This window comes from Apteryx rowi, unplaced genomic scaffold (assembly GCF_003343035.1).
Source record: "Apteryx rowi isolate R43461 unplaced genomic scaffold, aptRow1 scaffold_783, whole genome shotgun sequence".
Classification (NCBI taxonomy): domain Eukaryota; kingdom Metazoa; phylum Chordata; class Aves; order Apterygiformes; family Apterygidae; genus Apteryx; species Apteryx rowi.
In genome coordinates this window covers 209,081-225,701 of record NW_020451075.1, presented here as the reverse complement: position 1 = coordinate 225,701, position 16,621 = coordinate 209,081, and the positions used below count along the sequence as shown (strand labels likewise).

Below are 16,621 nucleotides of genomic sequence, written 5' to 3'. Positions count from 1 at the left end.
CAATATTATTACTTGAGATTATTATCCAATATGTCCTCTCCTCCACATATTTTTAGTATTACAATATTTTATTACAAATGACAGTTGCCTTTGATTTTTCACCCAAAATGTTCAGTACCTTATTTTCTCAGTTAAACTACAAATACAGGACCATACACTCACCAAACAAATTTACAAAGAAAATAAAAAAGGGAATTATATAGAGGAAATAAGAATGAACATCTAGGTACAGGATTTCAATGACTATTTCAGAAAACGTACTTGAAATACCTGTTGTTTCAGCAGAATAAAATTAGACAGATTTTAAGGAGTAGTTTCATCATTCAATACTGAACAATAAGAGAGATTGTGTCAGAATTCAAATATGCTCCCATATTTTATAGGCAAGAATTTAAATTTTAAATCTAACTTAAAATTAAGTAGACATCTATTGATTTATGGGATTTAACCAAAACCAATTCACCAGACACACCAGAGAGAGTCTAGAAGGAAATCAGCCTAGAAATAATTCAAATAGTTCGAAAACTTATTTTAAAAAACATTAGTAGCTCAATATATTTCTTCTGAGTGAATCAAATTAAAGAGATGGAATACCTGGAAAAATTATGCATTGGAGTAGAAAGTGACAGCAACCCAGACAGAGGATTTTGGTTAAGTATATATAATCTTGTAAATGTAAATCTAATCAAAGTGGATTTTGAACATTTCTCCAAAAACCTGCAGTTTTAAAATAGTTCAAGTCACAAAAAAATGCAATAATCATTGACAGGTATCACAACCATCAGACAGGAAAATACCTGAGTACTGGAGGGTCCCACTGCACGTCTTGGAACTTTGATGTCAAAACCACTTTTGGGGTCTTTTTCTCCCCTTAAAGCTGGGTCATTGAATGGTTCATGACCCGCTTCCCAGTCACAGACTGTCTTTCTGATGGCCTGCAAAACACTGAACACAATCCACACTACTTAGTGCTCATCCTCATCCAAGCGTATTGATAAGAGTATTTTTTTTAAGCATTCTTCCACAAGAGCAGAAACTTCGCATCAGCATGCTGAGCTCAGGGTAACTCAGAGAAACCACAAACTATTTCACCAGCAGCTTCTAAAATGCTACATCCATATAACAATAATGATCACTCTACACTATTTCAGCTAAAGGACAGTCCGGAGTCCTTCTCCTTCATCAGCAAGAAGCTGATCTCTGGGACTGGTTCATCAAAGGCAAAATTTACTTGTCAAGAATTCACCCTCTGGGATCCTTAGCAAGTGCATCAGGTTGTTTTTTACTCCTAAACCTCAAAAAGCAGATTATTTAATCAAACTAGGAAGAGATGATTTGAGATTGAAATGAAAAATAACAGCAGAATTTCTTAACAGCTGGAATTTATAACAACATCATACTTCTAACTCCAAGTACTGAACTGAACTTCAGATACTCGTCAAAACCACAGCCAATCACATCCTGTGGTGTGCTGAATGATTCCTATGGTGTGCTGAATGATCAAGCAATGTCTTGTACCAAATCCAAACAGATATGAAAGCAGTTTTTCCCTATTTCATGAAACTACCTCTTCCATACCCACAAGACTCCAGACTGCAATCAATCTGCATAAAAAACTAACTGGGACAACAGTAAAAAGACTCTCCTTGCAAACTTAATAGTTTGGAACAATTTGTTTATCTTTAGTTTATGATGGCTTTTTTGCAACAAAGAATTTAGCAATAGCCTAACAGTCAAGGACCTTTAACTCTAAGAGCCTTGCTGTGAAACATGGGATTAAACTAATGCTAAGCATGTCAAAATTAAAAGCAAACAGTTGGGAACACAAAAATAAGGCCAAGAATGACACCAGCCAGGGTGGGTAGGCCAAGCACTTGGAAGAAAAGTAGAAGGCCGATGAGCCAAAAGCAGCAGAAGCTGAGAAACAAGGCAGGATGCCCAGAGGACAGAGATAAGATTATGGGATGGAATGCAAACATGGGAAACGCAAGGAGAGGAAACACTGGAATCATAAGAGGTGGACGATACCACCTTTCTTTAAAATAAAAATACTACTCTTCCTTTATATATTACAGTACTTATCTTTTCTTAAAATAAAAATAAATAACGGGCAACACAAAAGTTCCTGGGGAATATGCTATGAGGCTCAGGACTACCYGCATTCTCTTACAGCAACCATCCTGGCAGTCATTCATTTTTGACTCCRGGCTTTAGACTTTTTAGATTTCCAACACATATTCAAGAAAGACTCCAAGTACCAGACAGACTAGTGATGGAGGATGGACTGAAGAGGCAAAATTTAATAAATTTACAATACTGCACCAAGCTTAGTAAGATTTGGGGCACAGAATATAGGAGAAGATGAAAACAAGAACATTACCTCTGAATGACATTTTTCTTCTTTTTAATGGCTTGTCTTAACGGCTCTCTAAGTGTGACTTGGGCAAAGTCCTGAAGAGCTGCATAAATGGTATGGCGAATGGCATGATTGAAGACACTTTCCATCCTTCCCATCAGCACCTGAAGACCTTTGATCATGGCAATCACCTGGAAAAAAAGCATGTGTTTGTATAGTTGTTCAAAAGCCTCTACCTAAATACAGAAAATGAGAAAAAGGGACTTTAACAAGTTCAAAAAGATAAAGGATAAAGTCAGTCTAATGAGGCTAGTTTTCTTGTGCCCCTTCTATATTGAATAGAGGAAAACATGCTCTAAGTCAATACAGCACTTGCTACCTTTTTCCACTGAGTACAGAAAACGATTACAGAGAATATTCTCTATTATATAGAATTAGCATTTAGAAAATCCCTGTAAGAAAAGATTTATCCTACCTCAACCAAAGCAAATTTCTCCTCACTAGTATAATTGTATCTTGTTGCTCTTTCATACTCTTCTGCATTGTCAGGACAATCTTTATTAGAATATTTGTCAGTTGGGTGTACCAGCTTCCACGAATACTGCAGTTCATACAGCAAAACGGGGGAAAAAAAAAGAATGAGAAACACAAAAACACTCACATAGTATACCTTTTGAACACAAGTAACATTCTTATAAAAAATTCCAACATTGTCAAGAATATCTGAAAAATAAGATCCAAGAGTATTCTCAAAAAGTTATGAAATTACTGTCTAATATAAACGCCAGGCTCAATAATTTGCCTAACAAATCTTCTTGAAAGATAGATACCCTGTATTAGCTCAAAAACTGTAATTCACACTAAGTAATGCACTTCAGGATATCTTTTATTGAGCTAATGCTGGTGTGGGCAAAAGTCTCTTCTCCACTTCAGCCATGGGAAACAGAGAAACCTCAGAGCACAACAAAAACAATCCATCACACCTTCGTAGAAAAAGAGGAGCTTCCCTGTTGTCCGAACGTGTTCTATTCACATTTAGAATTCAAATGACAATTGGAAAACTACATAGGTTTTTTAATGTTTACTAGGCTTAAAAGAAGTGGAAATGCCTGTGTTATCTGTGACAATAGTAGCTGCACAGTATATGTTTCTCTTTTAAACAGTGCATTTTCAGTTACTGCAAAAACAGCTCAAGATGTTCCTAAGTAGTGTTAGATCAATCTAATATCCACTGAAGTATATCTGGTGAAAAATTCTAGTCACATTCAAAAACAATTTTCTCAAAATTTTAGTTCAACAAATATTAGACACTGGTTGATATCCTTGTGTACGTGCTAGATTACACAGCAATATAAATTTGCCTATTATAATGGATTAATATGGTACAAATTTACCTAAGACTCTGCATGGCAATGAACATTACACCTTGCAATCTAAGTGGACAAAGAGGATACTGGGGAAATTATTAAACAAAGATGCAGTTTTGGGGGGAGATTAAGTTCACAGGGTTAAGTTAGACACAAAATGTTCAACAAAACCTTTTGTCTGAACATCATGCTCATGTAATAAGGCTCATGGATACTGAGTGAATAGGGAAGAACAGTAAAGAAGTGGGATAGTCCAGGTCAGAATAAATTCTCAGTGGGAGGGCAGGGAAAAGTACTTGAAAAGTACTTAACACATTTAAACAAATCAGAGACAAAGAAGAGCAGAGATATAAAATGAGTATCAATAATAGGTTCTAGCAAAAAAAAAAAAAAAAAAAAAAAAGGCAGGTGTCCTCAAAGAAAGTCTGTTTTGGAACTGAGAGGAACTGTATCTTGCTATAGAGATGCACTAAACTAGAACATTGTCACTGAAGAGAGTCTGAATACAGTAATTTGTAAAGGGAGAAATAAGAGGAGCGAGACTGGGGATTGCAGAGGCCAGAAATAGACGGCAGCAACCTCTCTTAAGAAGCAGAAAAGGAGAACAGGATTTTCACCATAAAATACACTGTTGATCGAAACAGGAAAAACTGTGACTCATCTACTAGCTTTTAAAAGAGGCAGCTAAAAACACAGAACAGAAAGAAAACTAGGTCTCTACCTAACCATGCCCTCTGTGACCACAGGGATTCATGCACTGCAAATGGCTTGGGGCTCCCTCAGATGCCAGAGGCAAAGGAGGGGCAAATCTGGCTTCTTCACTCATACAACATGTGATCTGTCTTGACCTCTTCTAGATCATGTTTTGGTGCAGGTATGAAATGCTGCACTTATCTAAGTGTCTGCAACATAAAAAGAACTCCTGCATCATCTTTTTCAGTTTAAGTCTTAAGCAGTTTCATATTGAAAAAAAAAGTTAGGCACTTTTCTAACTGTCTCCTGTTTTTAAAAGAGACTACTAAAATTAAAATAAACAGAAACGACTCAGAAAGATTCTTTATTTCCTCTCCCTCATCCCTGCTCTGTTTTTGTTTTGCCATATTTAATTTCCTTATGACTAGTCTAATCTCAAGCCGATGAGAGACTTTCCATCCATTTTTGTGGGCTTTGGTTAAGATCTTATGTGCTTCAACTTACTAAGCAAAGATGTCTAATAATAACAGGCAAATGGCTATGTTATCATCTCCTGTCTGACTGTGTGTTCATATGTGTGTTTCTAACAGAACATAATTTAAAACAACCTTTTAGGGGAAAATAAATTAAGTCCTATATCTACAAAATGAATGGTTCAAGAGCTCAAGAGCAGAATAAAAATATCTGGTCAAGGTTCACAGAAGATCACCTATCCATTAAATATAACAGGTTGAATATACAGCATGAGGTCATGCATTTTATTGTGTCTTCAAAATCGCGATACTATTCCTAGCACTTCAGAATTCACTCAGTCAGTTCCTCTGAGAATATGGGTTGGAGCAGTGAGAGAAGTGAAGGAARAGGGAAATTAAGCGAACAAAACACAACACTTTTTTTTTCCCTCTCTCCTTTAAAGCAAAGCCTGCCCAAGCTCACCAGTCAGTTTCTTTTTCATCTGGTTTTATTCCCCAGAAAACATACCACTTCCATGACATGCGCACTCCACTGAGACAGAAGCTGCAGGCCTTGAAGGGAGAGATCAAAGAGCTTCCGATACTCTGCATCTGTTTTTTGAGCTTCCTGACGACCAGACCCAGTCACCACCTAGGATGTTATTAAACAAACAAAAACATCAGAACACGCTGTGTGTCCTGCATCTATAGCCAAACTTCTACATAGATTTCTTTCAAGTATTGAAACAGCATCATATATCAATACTCACCTACAATACATTAGTATCAACTTTTTCTTCTAGAAATTTATATAGTTAAAATTTCACAGATTTTGGTCAAGAGATCAAAACCACCAGTATCCCTGATTGACAAAATATTATTGCAGTCTAAATCAAGACACCATTTATATACTATATGTATTACTTATATATGCGTGTGTGTGTGTGTGTGTGTGTGTGCACATGCATATACACACACATTTTAATTTTCTTAACTGATCTCTTAACACTTAAGTTTCATTTAAAGTGTTACGAGCACACATTTGGACAACCTATTACAAAAGGGTCATGCCAGAAGCTCTGGGATATATAAGTAGAGGAATATTGCAATTTGTATGATGTACTAAAGATTAATATTTTAAATTGAAATAGTGCGAAAATCATGCAGAGACTGGGTCCCAACTTTGCAGTCAGCTTTTCTTGATTCAGGTGATCAAGCTTTGCTGTTTACCTGCTCTTCAGATATTTAACAACAACAGCTGCTTATCAGTCAAGCACAATATGCAGAAATAGCTCTAATCCCACGCACCTCACTGTTGCTGTAACGAGCCAGTTCTGAAATGAAACGCATATGGTCCTCTCTGATTTGGATCATCTGCTCACATATATTATATTGGGGACTGCTGCTGGAAGACGTGCATGTCCATCTGTTTCAGAAGATGGAAAAAAAAACCCCCACACCTAAGTGAGTTTAGGCAATAAACAGCACAACTGATACTGCAAAACAAGAACCACAATGTTTAATTTTTTTTTTAAATCCTCCTTCTCCTCCATTTGAGGCCTTTCCTCTCCCCAAACCTCTACCTCTGTACCTGCACAAGGAAAATTAATGATGCATTGCCTTTCTGCAAAGCCTTTTTATTTTTTTTTTAGACTGCTGCTATTCAATATAAACCACCATCTCCCTTCAGGAGCATACATGTAAGGACAGAACACAGAAGTAGTGAAAGGCAGGGTAGCAGGATATGTATAGGCCATAAGACACATTTACCTTCAGATTCTTCTTTACTCATGTTTAACTATAAATAACCTATAGTATGCTCCCAAGTATAAAATGGTATTATTAAATACTATTTACATGTTATCAGGAGGAACACAAAAGACATGCTACTAAGAGTATCATGTTAAACAGCCTTATGCTTTTAGTAGCTCAGTAGGCCCACTGCTGCTGTTTTTCTCTTAGCAATTACATGCAGGTTATATATTTTTTTTTTTGCAGGAATTAAAATGCAAAGCACTATATTCTAAATTTATGTAACTGCATGGATGGAAGGTCTCAAAGGAGCACAGAAACATTCACTAAAACAAAGCAATAACCATAAACCATGGAACTATTTATGTAAAGACTGACTGCATTTTCCAGCCATTTTGTTGTGTTGCACACCTACCAGAAAAAAAAAAAAAAAAGAGGGAGACAAGCTAAGTTGCTGCTCCATAATACAATATATACATGCCTATTTTCCCATGCACTAGTGCTCACCTTGCTTAGTATAATCCTTCATTTCTTTTAAAGAAAGTTTCATATTTAAAGGAAAAAATAAAAATTAAAATTAGYGTAAGATAAAATTCATTTCCTCCAACACAGGTGATAAGAAATGCCACAGACACAAGAATAAGCTCAGTAGCATAGAAAGGTCTTTTAATAAGTTGTCCCTTTAGTTGTATCTATTATGTGAAGTACATTAACAGTGAAATGTACTTAAATACCTGCACCAGTAAGTAGACCAATGTGATAATCCTGTTAGAAGCAGGTCCACACACTATAGGTGGTTTATGAAAATATATCCCAAAGGTCTGACTTTCCCCTTCCCAGATCCTGACAGTATCTCTTTGATTCCTTCCCCCCCCTTACCTGGATTTATTTTCCTCATAGTGGGCACTGGTCTTAATGTATCTCGCAAGCTCAATCTGCATGTCACCAAACAGTGGGACGACCTGCAGCTGCTGTACACAGGGAATAAAGCAGGTTAGATATGTTATTAGGTACAAATCTTTGCGAAAGTAAACCCTTAATTTACTCATATGAAAGTTCGCAATGATTTGCATTTTATTTAGTAATATAAAACTGTTTGTATATTTAAAATGCAAGGGGAATTACCTTTAAAATTACATATTAAAACATGCCTCTCTTAACCAACCTTAAAGAACTTGTCTATCTTGGCTAAATTTATCCTCTTTTTTGCATCCAGCTTATAGATGTTACTGACACTTCCATCCATCAGGTACAATCCGAAGCCCATAACCTAGAAAAGAAGGAAAACAAACCTCTGTGAAACAAACTCAGAGGTTAAAAAAACTGCTTCAATGAGACTGTTCTTTATGTCATTAAAAAAAAAGTAACAGTTTAAAAACAATACTGAAACGCCTACTCCCCTTCAAACAGAAGGTAATTTCAAACTTCCTACTCAGAAAAAACATAACTTCTTTCAAATATATACATTTTTGTAGTGCTGCTCATTGTAAGTACATTACTAGTATAAGTATGTTAATAAGTAACATTAGCCTAAGTTACCCTTAAAAGAACGCTACTTATTTGTATAAAGGTCTAGTTTACAAAAAATAAATCCCACTGAAACTAGGATCTAGCTATTTTTAGACGGTTCTTTACACCTCCATTTTAATAAAATACTGTATGTACAAACTGATCTGTAGTAGCAGTTTAGGTCTAACATCTCTGAACTGTTATTTTTTCTGGCTCTCAGAGTACCTCTGAATTATACACACAAAAACTCAGAAGCATTCAAAAAAAATCTCATTACATTTTTTTCAAGTTATTCATTAACATAAAGCTATAATTCAGTATTTACAATAGCAAGAGCTGAGCACTGGCAACTTAATCTGTTCTAAGCACACATTTCCTGAACAAAAGGTCTAAATATGAAAGACGCTGGACACTCCTACAGGCAGGCTGCTAATGTTCTAGAGTTCATGTATTGTTTCCATATACTTCAGTTTGATCATCATAAACATAGTTCTTTAGAAGTTAAATACTAAAGTGCTTCAAAATATTTGTCATAAAACAAATTTTCAATTTTTAATCTATGCATTTTCTTCCATTACAAAAGAATACAGTTGATAACATCAACTGCACTTCATATTCCCCAGTACCCTCTTACTACATTCATTCCAGCTAAATTTATCCACTTATTAACCATCATCATAAACTATTTGGTCCCTGAAAACTTTGACACACATCCCTACCTCCAAAAGCCTTTATACAAACTTGCCACATATCTAAAATAAAATGCAGCAGTTCCTTTTTGTTGCTATTTCATAGAAACATGATTCCGTAGAAGTAGTTTCCTAACAAGGCTGCAGTTCAATTGGGTCAGCTTCAGTTTATGAAAAATAAAAACAGATTAGAAACTTTCTGAAAAGATTTAGCATGTAATATAATGAAAGAAAAAATGACAACTGAGAGAAAAAAAAAATCACAAAATCCAGTACAAGAATAGTGATCATTTGAGCTATTTGGTAATCTGGTTCTGGGAAAAAAAACAAACACAACAGGAATTCAAACATCTGTGTCCTGCCTCAACCATTCCTTTAATTTTGTAGTAAAAAGAAACATACTTTTAGAAGCATGTGTTTCTCACTGGGTGTGAGATACATTTTGTTTTCATAGTAGTCCACACACAAATTCACAATGTCTGCAAGCAGCTCCTCATAGCCAACAATCACTTCCAACTGCTGCTGTAGAGACTGAAGGAAAAAAAAAAAAAAAAAAAAAGACATTAGTCAATTCATTACACCCCAAGGGGGGGTGTCAACATTTACTAGGGAACTTAAGGGGTTTTCTTTTAATACTTTTTCCAAAGTATTAGGTATTTTGCAAAAAGATAACTAAGCTTACCTGAGTTATCTTGTTGTGGTTAGCAAGGAACATGGAAAGATTCTGGGATTCTTGAATGGATTGAGGATCAGCCATTTTACGTAGGAACTGAGCAGCTCTTTGAAAACAGAAGAGAAAGAGTATTCCCTTTCAGCAGGACTGCTGCTCAACAGAAACACACCTGCTACTAGATTCCAGTTCTGGTATAGTTCCAGTCAGGGTATGAATTGTCAGCAGGTCTTTAACAGTCAATACACTGGTGTATCATTCATTGCTTATACCAGATAGTCAACAGGTCATCTACCATCTCCAAACTTCTGGATCAAGCAGAAGGAGAACTTAACAGACATGGACAATATTTTTTGACACAGCTTTACAAAAATGGGTTATCCAAACACAGGCTATGAATTCTACAAAACTGTGTCAAGAGCTGATTTGGTAAAACATCAAGGGAAAGCTTTAGAAGAATTTTGGCCACCATGCCTGAAAAGAAAGGTAAATTCACTAATAAGAAAGCTATGAACTTAAATTATCCCTGAATTGACTTTTAATCCCAAATCCCCCATTGTACTCTAGTTGAAAATACACAATCCAATCCAAACAAAATTCCCCTCAGGTAGATTTCTCAACTGAGGCAGGTGACAATGGCTCTGTAGACCCAAGCCATCTAACAACTCAAGAAAAGTCAGCCTTCYAGAAAACAGTTTGTCCCCTCAAATTACACCTCCAAAGGGGGAAAAAACAAACAAACAGGCAAACCAAGCAAGTTTAAGTGGTTTTCAGGCACAACAACTACAGAAGGCAATAATCTGCAGAGGTAAAAATAAAATCTTACGTCATGGAAGCAGCATAGATAAAATTGGCTAGTCATTGCCTGAATGATTATCTTTATGAATGACCTGGCACACACTTCTCTGAAAGACCACAGATGCTAGAGCTGGCATAAAGATGCTCTTCCCCTTCTGCACCGACCGCTGACACCATCTGGTAGTGCTGGCACGAAGCCCAGCCATTGACATTCCTCCCTTCGTCCCTCCTTGCTACACCTGCAGTCCCAACGACCTTTAACAGCAATGCTGAAATACCTTAAGAACTGTAACAAGTCTCAGCTGCACATACCAAATCTGAATGCTCAAAATAGCAGCAGCACAAGTGAGCAGTTTTCTTTCAAAGTTAAAAAGAAAAGCCTTATTGAGCAATGTATATTCATTATGTTTAGTGCACACCAACATAGAGGAATTTGATAGTTTTGCATTAAAAGACCTAAGAACCTTTTGTTGTTGGAAGAACAGCATAAAGAAAACAGATTTACTCAATCAGTTAACTGCAGTCGGTGCATCTATAGATTCAAGATTATCTGCTCGACACTTAAAGAGACTTCTTTTGAAGAAAGAGCTGCCATAAAAAGAGCAACCGCTGCCATCTTGCGGGAGACTTGTACTCCAGCAGCAGTAAATGTAATTCAGTTTTTCATTACAGCTTACCGCTTGTAGGCAGAATGGTCATTCTTCACACTGCACTTCATATTCTTCAGCTCATCCAATACTGCAAACATGTTGATGAATTTGCCCAGTGTGATCAGATAAGCCTCTGATACAAAGTCCTTTCTCCTCTCCGCATGGCACAAGCGTCTTACCTCACCACAAAATCGTTCAATTGCATTTCTCTAATAGAAAAAATAGAAGAAATGGGGCGTAAAAGCCGTGTTTCCATGTAAAAATTTCATCATACAATTTAGACTTTGACACCTATGTGTTCTCCCCTCTAGGCAGGCTCTTTCACTTTACAACAGATCTTTCCAGCGGCAACTATGTGGTCCAATGAAAAGCACCACCAGAAAAGTTTTTTAAGCTTTTGAACATGCAAGGCTAATGAGGCATCAGTCCAGGCTTTCCAGCTCCACTCCTGCGCACTCATGGTGTGCTTCAAGTGACAGCCCTGATCTCTACCACAGAACTTGCCTGGAACGATGGGCAAGATACTTCTTTGCAAACTGAAGTCATGAAAATTGAAAATCCCTCTGAAACAAATGATTTCATATTCTTTAGTGAGGAAAAACATATGCATTAAAAGGCAAATCATTGGCACATTCTCTTAAAAAACAAAACAAAACCCAGAACACTGATTAGCAGCAGTACATGCTAACTTGCACAAAGATCTTGGCACATGTTCACGTGCGTATGAAGAGCAGAAATTTCTAATATAAATGGGAATTTCTTCTGAGGTTTTTACAACATTTTAATCTCCTTCAATGAAAGGAGACTGTTTGCAGTCAGTAAGATCCACCAGTTTTGGAAGATGACAGGAAATGCTACACTTCCTTCAGTCTCCCCTTCCTATGGACTCTGGGGGCTTGTGCATTTAGCAGCCGTGGCTGCCTCCGAATAATGCCTGGAAGCATCCTTACTCTATTAAATAAGATGGCAAGCTGCCAGCACGGGACGAGAAGGCAACACAGGCTGCTGTTCTCCAGTGTCCAGTTAGCTTGGGTGCCTGGCAGGGCAGAGTAACTGGGTTAGCTTGCCTCAGTTATGAATTTCTGCAACAAAGTCACATCTGGTGATAGGATATCCAAACTTGTGGCTCCCCCATCCCCCAGCAAGTGGTTTCTGTGCTGAGATGTTCTTAGGTATACATGTGTAATGTATTATGTTTCTATTTCCTTTCTTCCTAAAGTGCCAGAGCTCTCCCTGTGCACTATGTGAGGACCATAAGCAACTACCTTGCATTGTAGGCTGGGAGTCTTAACGGATGTAACCTGAAGTTTTTAAGGTACACATTAGAAATTCCGCCCTTCTGTGAGACAGGTTTTTTTTTTTTCCAAAGCTTAATAACCAGGTTCAGTAACTGAGCACACAATACCAAGCATATAAAATAGTAATACAAATATACATGCCTACTGACAAAGTTTTGTTTCCACCCCTCTTACCTGAAAATACATAAAATTCATCAGTTTGGTGACTTCCGGCTCCAGAACTTCCACAGTTTTCTCATAAATTTCTACTCTGTTAGGCTGCTCATTACACTTGACCTGAGGACAATTAAAGACATCACTATACTCAGAACTCTCCCTGATAAAGCCTGAGAAACTAAAATCCCAAATGACAACTTAAGAAAATGTATTATAGTGGTAAAGATAAAAATCTAAGGCATAAATTGCTGTTTTCAATAACTTTAGTCTAGTTCTCCAAGAATAACTGTGTTAAAAAAAAAAAGAAAAGAAAAAATTCTAAGATTTTTCTCTGTATTACCTATAATTCAGTTTTCAAAGACCTCTCTACAGTAAGAATAATATTCTTTCCACATTATTAAGCAACCTGCTCAAAGTCATGTACTAAAATAGGGGCAGAGGTAGAAATTAAAACAGATTACCTGATTTCCACTCCAAATATTTAAATCACAGGATAAGCCTTCCTTTTATTTCAGTACAAAAATAGTTACACTACAAACTCCTTAAAAAGCAGGCAGATGTCAACTCATGGTAACAATTTTGTTCAGTTTCCTGATGCATCGTAACATTCCCCACCACCACCCTTGTATAATCATTCCCAGTCACCTGAGGCTGCCTATGGACTTGTCACCTATTTGCAAGAATGTATTTTCATATATAAATCAAGAAAACACTGGATAGCTCTGACATTTAGAAAACACCAGTCTATGATGTCTAGAAACCTGAAGTTCTTCCTGAAGGTTAATTATTATATATCATGTCACTTGTTAAACCTGTTTTGAATTTAAGTATTAAGTTTTTGTTTGTATTATTTTTTCTTTTTTGCATTCTGTTGATGAAATGAAGGATTTTGATCTCAAATATATACTACGATCAAAGACCTTCCTTCCAGAGCAAATTGCCCCTATATTTCCTCTTGAACCAATCAGTTAGAAAAACAGAAAAACCCATGAAGTATTTCTGTAGTTACCTTACCAAAAACAAAAAAAGCCAAAAAAAACAAAAAAACACTCAGCTCTCAAGTGCTGAAAGACACTATTCCATGGCATGCCCAACTTGCCAATTCAGGAGTCAAAGMAGACTAAATTTCAGGGTTCATTAATAAAGCTGTATTCATGCAATCCCAGACAAAAAAAAAAGTTCATATGTTACGTAACAGTTTAATTTTGCTCCTTTACCTGAGGAATGGCTCTTGAGCAGCTTCTCCATGTGTATAACATGACAGCATATTCCTGACCCTCTTCTAACATTTCATTCTGTAAGAAAGACACTCAACATAACTAGGCATTGTAACACAAAAGAAGGATTAAATCCGCTGCCTTCCATCATTCCAAATCCTTGTCCAAACAATTCTATTTCTCTTAGTGGAACTGAATGATGTATCATACTACATGTATGTAAAATAATATTACCATAGTACACGGGCACATTCAGCATATTATTTATATCAAATATCCGTGCTTCTAAAAGAAACATAACATTTGAGCTGATCAATTACTGAAACACAGACTGACTGTAATCCAGCAGCTAAAAAATCCATCTATTCTCAGTCATGTGTTCTAGCATCCAATCTAATTCTGAGAGAATTCATATCACCATCTTCATGCCACTTAATCCAATGAGCACTTACCAGAGCACTAATCAACAACTCCAGCAATTACACCTACCTAATGACAAAAATCACTATCTGCCTCGAGTGAATCGTCTTTTGTTTCATTCTTTCCATTCCAAATATAAGACACCAGGATCTATAAATAAAACTGCTCATCTGGAAAAAGATTAGATGCTCTATGGTTTGGAGGGGTTGTTTTTTAAAAAAAAAAACTGGGGACACAGGTGGATTGTTCAGGAAATGAAGAGTCAGCACACACACTGCAACATCGTCTTTTACTTGCCAAGGAAGAAGACGAACAACATACCAACACCAAAGAACAGATTACAAGCCACCAGATAATTTTAACAATAGACTGGTGTACATTCACACAATTTGTGAGTGGCATCTAATCAAGCATTTAACCTATCTGTTCTACAGTTTGTGTACTGGTTTCTAGAATTACAACATCTATTACTCCTCCAAGATGCCATGAAACAATCAAAAGCTCAGCGCATTTACAATCTGCAAGTTCTCCTCTACTCCAACACTGCAATAGTATCAGCAGAGATGGTGTTAATGGCATCAAGTCTCTATCTCATATTGTGGAACTGTTAAAAGACACAGAAGACCTTACACAAAAGCGTGCCAATAACCCACTAACACACAGTCAGCAGTGAGAAAGCCAAGAGAAACCCTTCAACACCACAAAACTGACAGAGAAGCAGTCGAAATTTGGGAGGACAGAAAGTAATTCCTCCTTCAAGTTACAGCAACTAGCTGTGAGTACAGTTGTCAACCCAACTAATTCATCTCGGAATACTAGAAAAATACTTAATGAAAGAAAGAAACTTGAGCAACACTGGCTGATTAAGATCAGGAAGTCAGATAATTCTAAAATTGTCAAGAAATACAGTTAAGAGAAAAAAAAAAGCCACACACTTTTTCATCTCATTGCCTCCTGAAAGTGTTGCGGTCAACATAGTTTCTTTTTTTCTGTCACCAAGATTCTTATAATGAAGCGCACAAAGACACATTCCTCTCCTTTTATGCCAGTCAATAGAAAAGTAAGAATCTGAACATTTACTTACCATACTAGAATGAACTGTAGCTTGCTCAATATATCTTGCAATGCCGGTGACAAATGCATTTCTGTCTTCAAAGTTAGTGTTGAAGTTTGGCTGCAGAGAAAGCAAAATGTAGAATTAAATCCTTTGTAAGGAAAAGAAACTATATATACTGTAAACACCAACACTGGTTTGGGGGTTTTTTTGAAGAGCACATACTCTTTTTCCTAACAGCAATGGGAACTGCAAAAACTCTTTTCTACAATGACAACATACCTGGTAAAGCAAAGATGATGGTGGGGGTTCAATACATGGCTGCTGATCTGGCAGTGGTAATTCTTCCAAGAGATCCACATTGGACAAGGCATCCTCTAGTGTTACTTGAGCAGTCATTTTGCATCTGTGGTTAAAAAATACATATAGGTATGTATATATACATACATATATGCACACACACATCTAGTTTTATATATATAAATACACACACACACACACTCAAAACAAACATGTAATATGAAGAGCAGGGAACTATTTGCATTGTGAGAAATGCAGATTCCCCTCAACAAAGACATTTCTTAGAGACCACGATGGAAGGGGAACAAACTGAAACTTGGCTGGCTTTAGTATTCAAGCTTTAATAAAGATTTTTAGGACTAACATCCTCCTGCTTACTTTCAAGATTTGAGAAATGTTTCTCTTCCCCCACTGCTGTGTAGCTGAAGCACACCAAAAATAGAGGAAACTTAATGACACCTGATGCACAGTAAAAAAAAGGGGGGGGGAAGAGGGGGAAGATTGCTATGGAAGCTTTTCTGGTTAAACTAAAAAGAAAGTTATTCTGTGGTCTTCTTCTGTTACAATAAAGAGAGAAAAATCCTGTAACAAGCACAGTTATAAAACTTCCCTGTAAAATATGAGTTTTGTACTAACAACGTCTTCAAATCCTTCTCCAAAATTTCTTTGCAAATACCATTATCAGCCCGTCTATAGGAGCCCAACTACCATCTGGTTGTCAACAAGGTGCCAGAAGCTTCCAGTGTTTCATATAGTAGGTCATCCAGACCTGCTTTGAATAGTTAGTGGTATAGAGGCCCAAAAAGCCTCAAGGCCAYGGCGAGCTCGGTACATTCCCCAACTGCTGTCATTGCGTGCAGTCTAGAACCAAGAACAGCAATGATAAAAAATTTTAGGAAGAAAACCTGGGGAAAAGAACAATGACTTGATTGGCCGCTTTTGTATAACGCTCTACTCATCCTAGCAGGCATAGTCAGAAATCCCTCATTCTTATCATAGCACCTCTAATCTATTGAGTATTTTTCTTTTTTTCTATAGGGCTTTATAAATTGCCAAAAGGTCACCACGTGAGTCAAAGAGCCAGGAACAGGCCCAGGATGCCCTGACTCACCGCTCTTCAGTGGCCCGGCTCAACCACCTCCTCGCTTGCACCTACCTACTCATGGTTTCCGGGGGAGTTGCACACAGAAACAGAGTTCAGCTGACAAAGAAAAACCAAAGCAAACAGAAGGAAAACTCT

At 37.0% G+C, this 16,621-nt stretch overlaps 1 protein-coding gene across 2 annotated transcripts in view; it reads right to left on the bottom strand.

The window, feature by feature from the left end:
* The window catches only part of CYFIP1 (cytoplasmic FMR1 interacting protein 1), an 88,566-nt gene that overhangs the window by 47,069 nt on the left and 24,876 nt on the right, over nt 1-16,621 (bottom strand). For both annotated transcript variants that reach the window (XM_026088770.1, XM_026088771.1), the window contains 14 exons: nt 15,364-15,487; nt 15,112-15,201; nt 13,608-13,685; nt 12,409-12,510; nt 10,964-11,145; nt 9,501-9,597; nt 9,221-9,349; nt 7,786-7,890; nt 7,500-7,591; nt 6,177-6,294; nt 5,398-5,520; nt 2,832-2,957; nt 2,381-2,547; nt 798-945 (listed from right to left, as the gene is read on the bottom strand). In XM_026088770.1, the coding sequence (XP_025944555.1) occupies nt 798-945; nt 2,381-2,547; nt 2,832-2,957; nt 5,398-5,520; nt 6,177-6,294; nt 7,500-7,591; nt 7,786-7,890; nt 9,221-9,349; nt 9,501-9,597; nt 10,964-11,145; nt 12,409-12,510; nt 13,608-13,685; nt 15,112-15,201; nt 15,364-15,480 (1,674 nt within the window). In that variant the 5' untranslated portion in view covers nt 15,481-15,487. The remainder of the gene's footprint in view (nt 1-797; nt 946-2,380; nt 2,548-2,831; nt 2,958-5,397; nt 5,521-6,176; nt 6,295-7,499; nt 7,592-7,785; nt 7,891-9,220; nt 9,350-9,500; nt 9,598-10,963; nt 11,146-12,408; nt 12,511-13,607; nt 13,686-15,111; nt 15,202-15,363; nt 15,488-16,621) is intronic.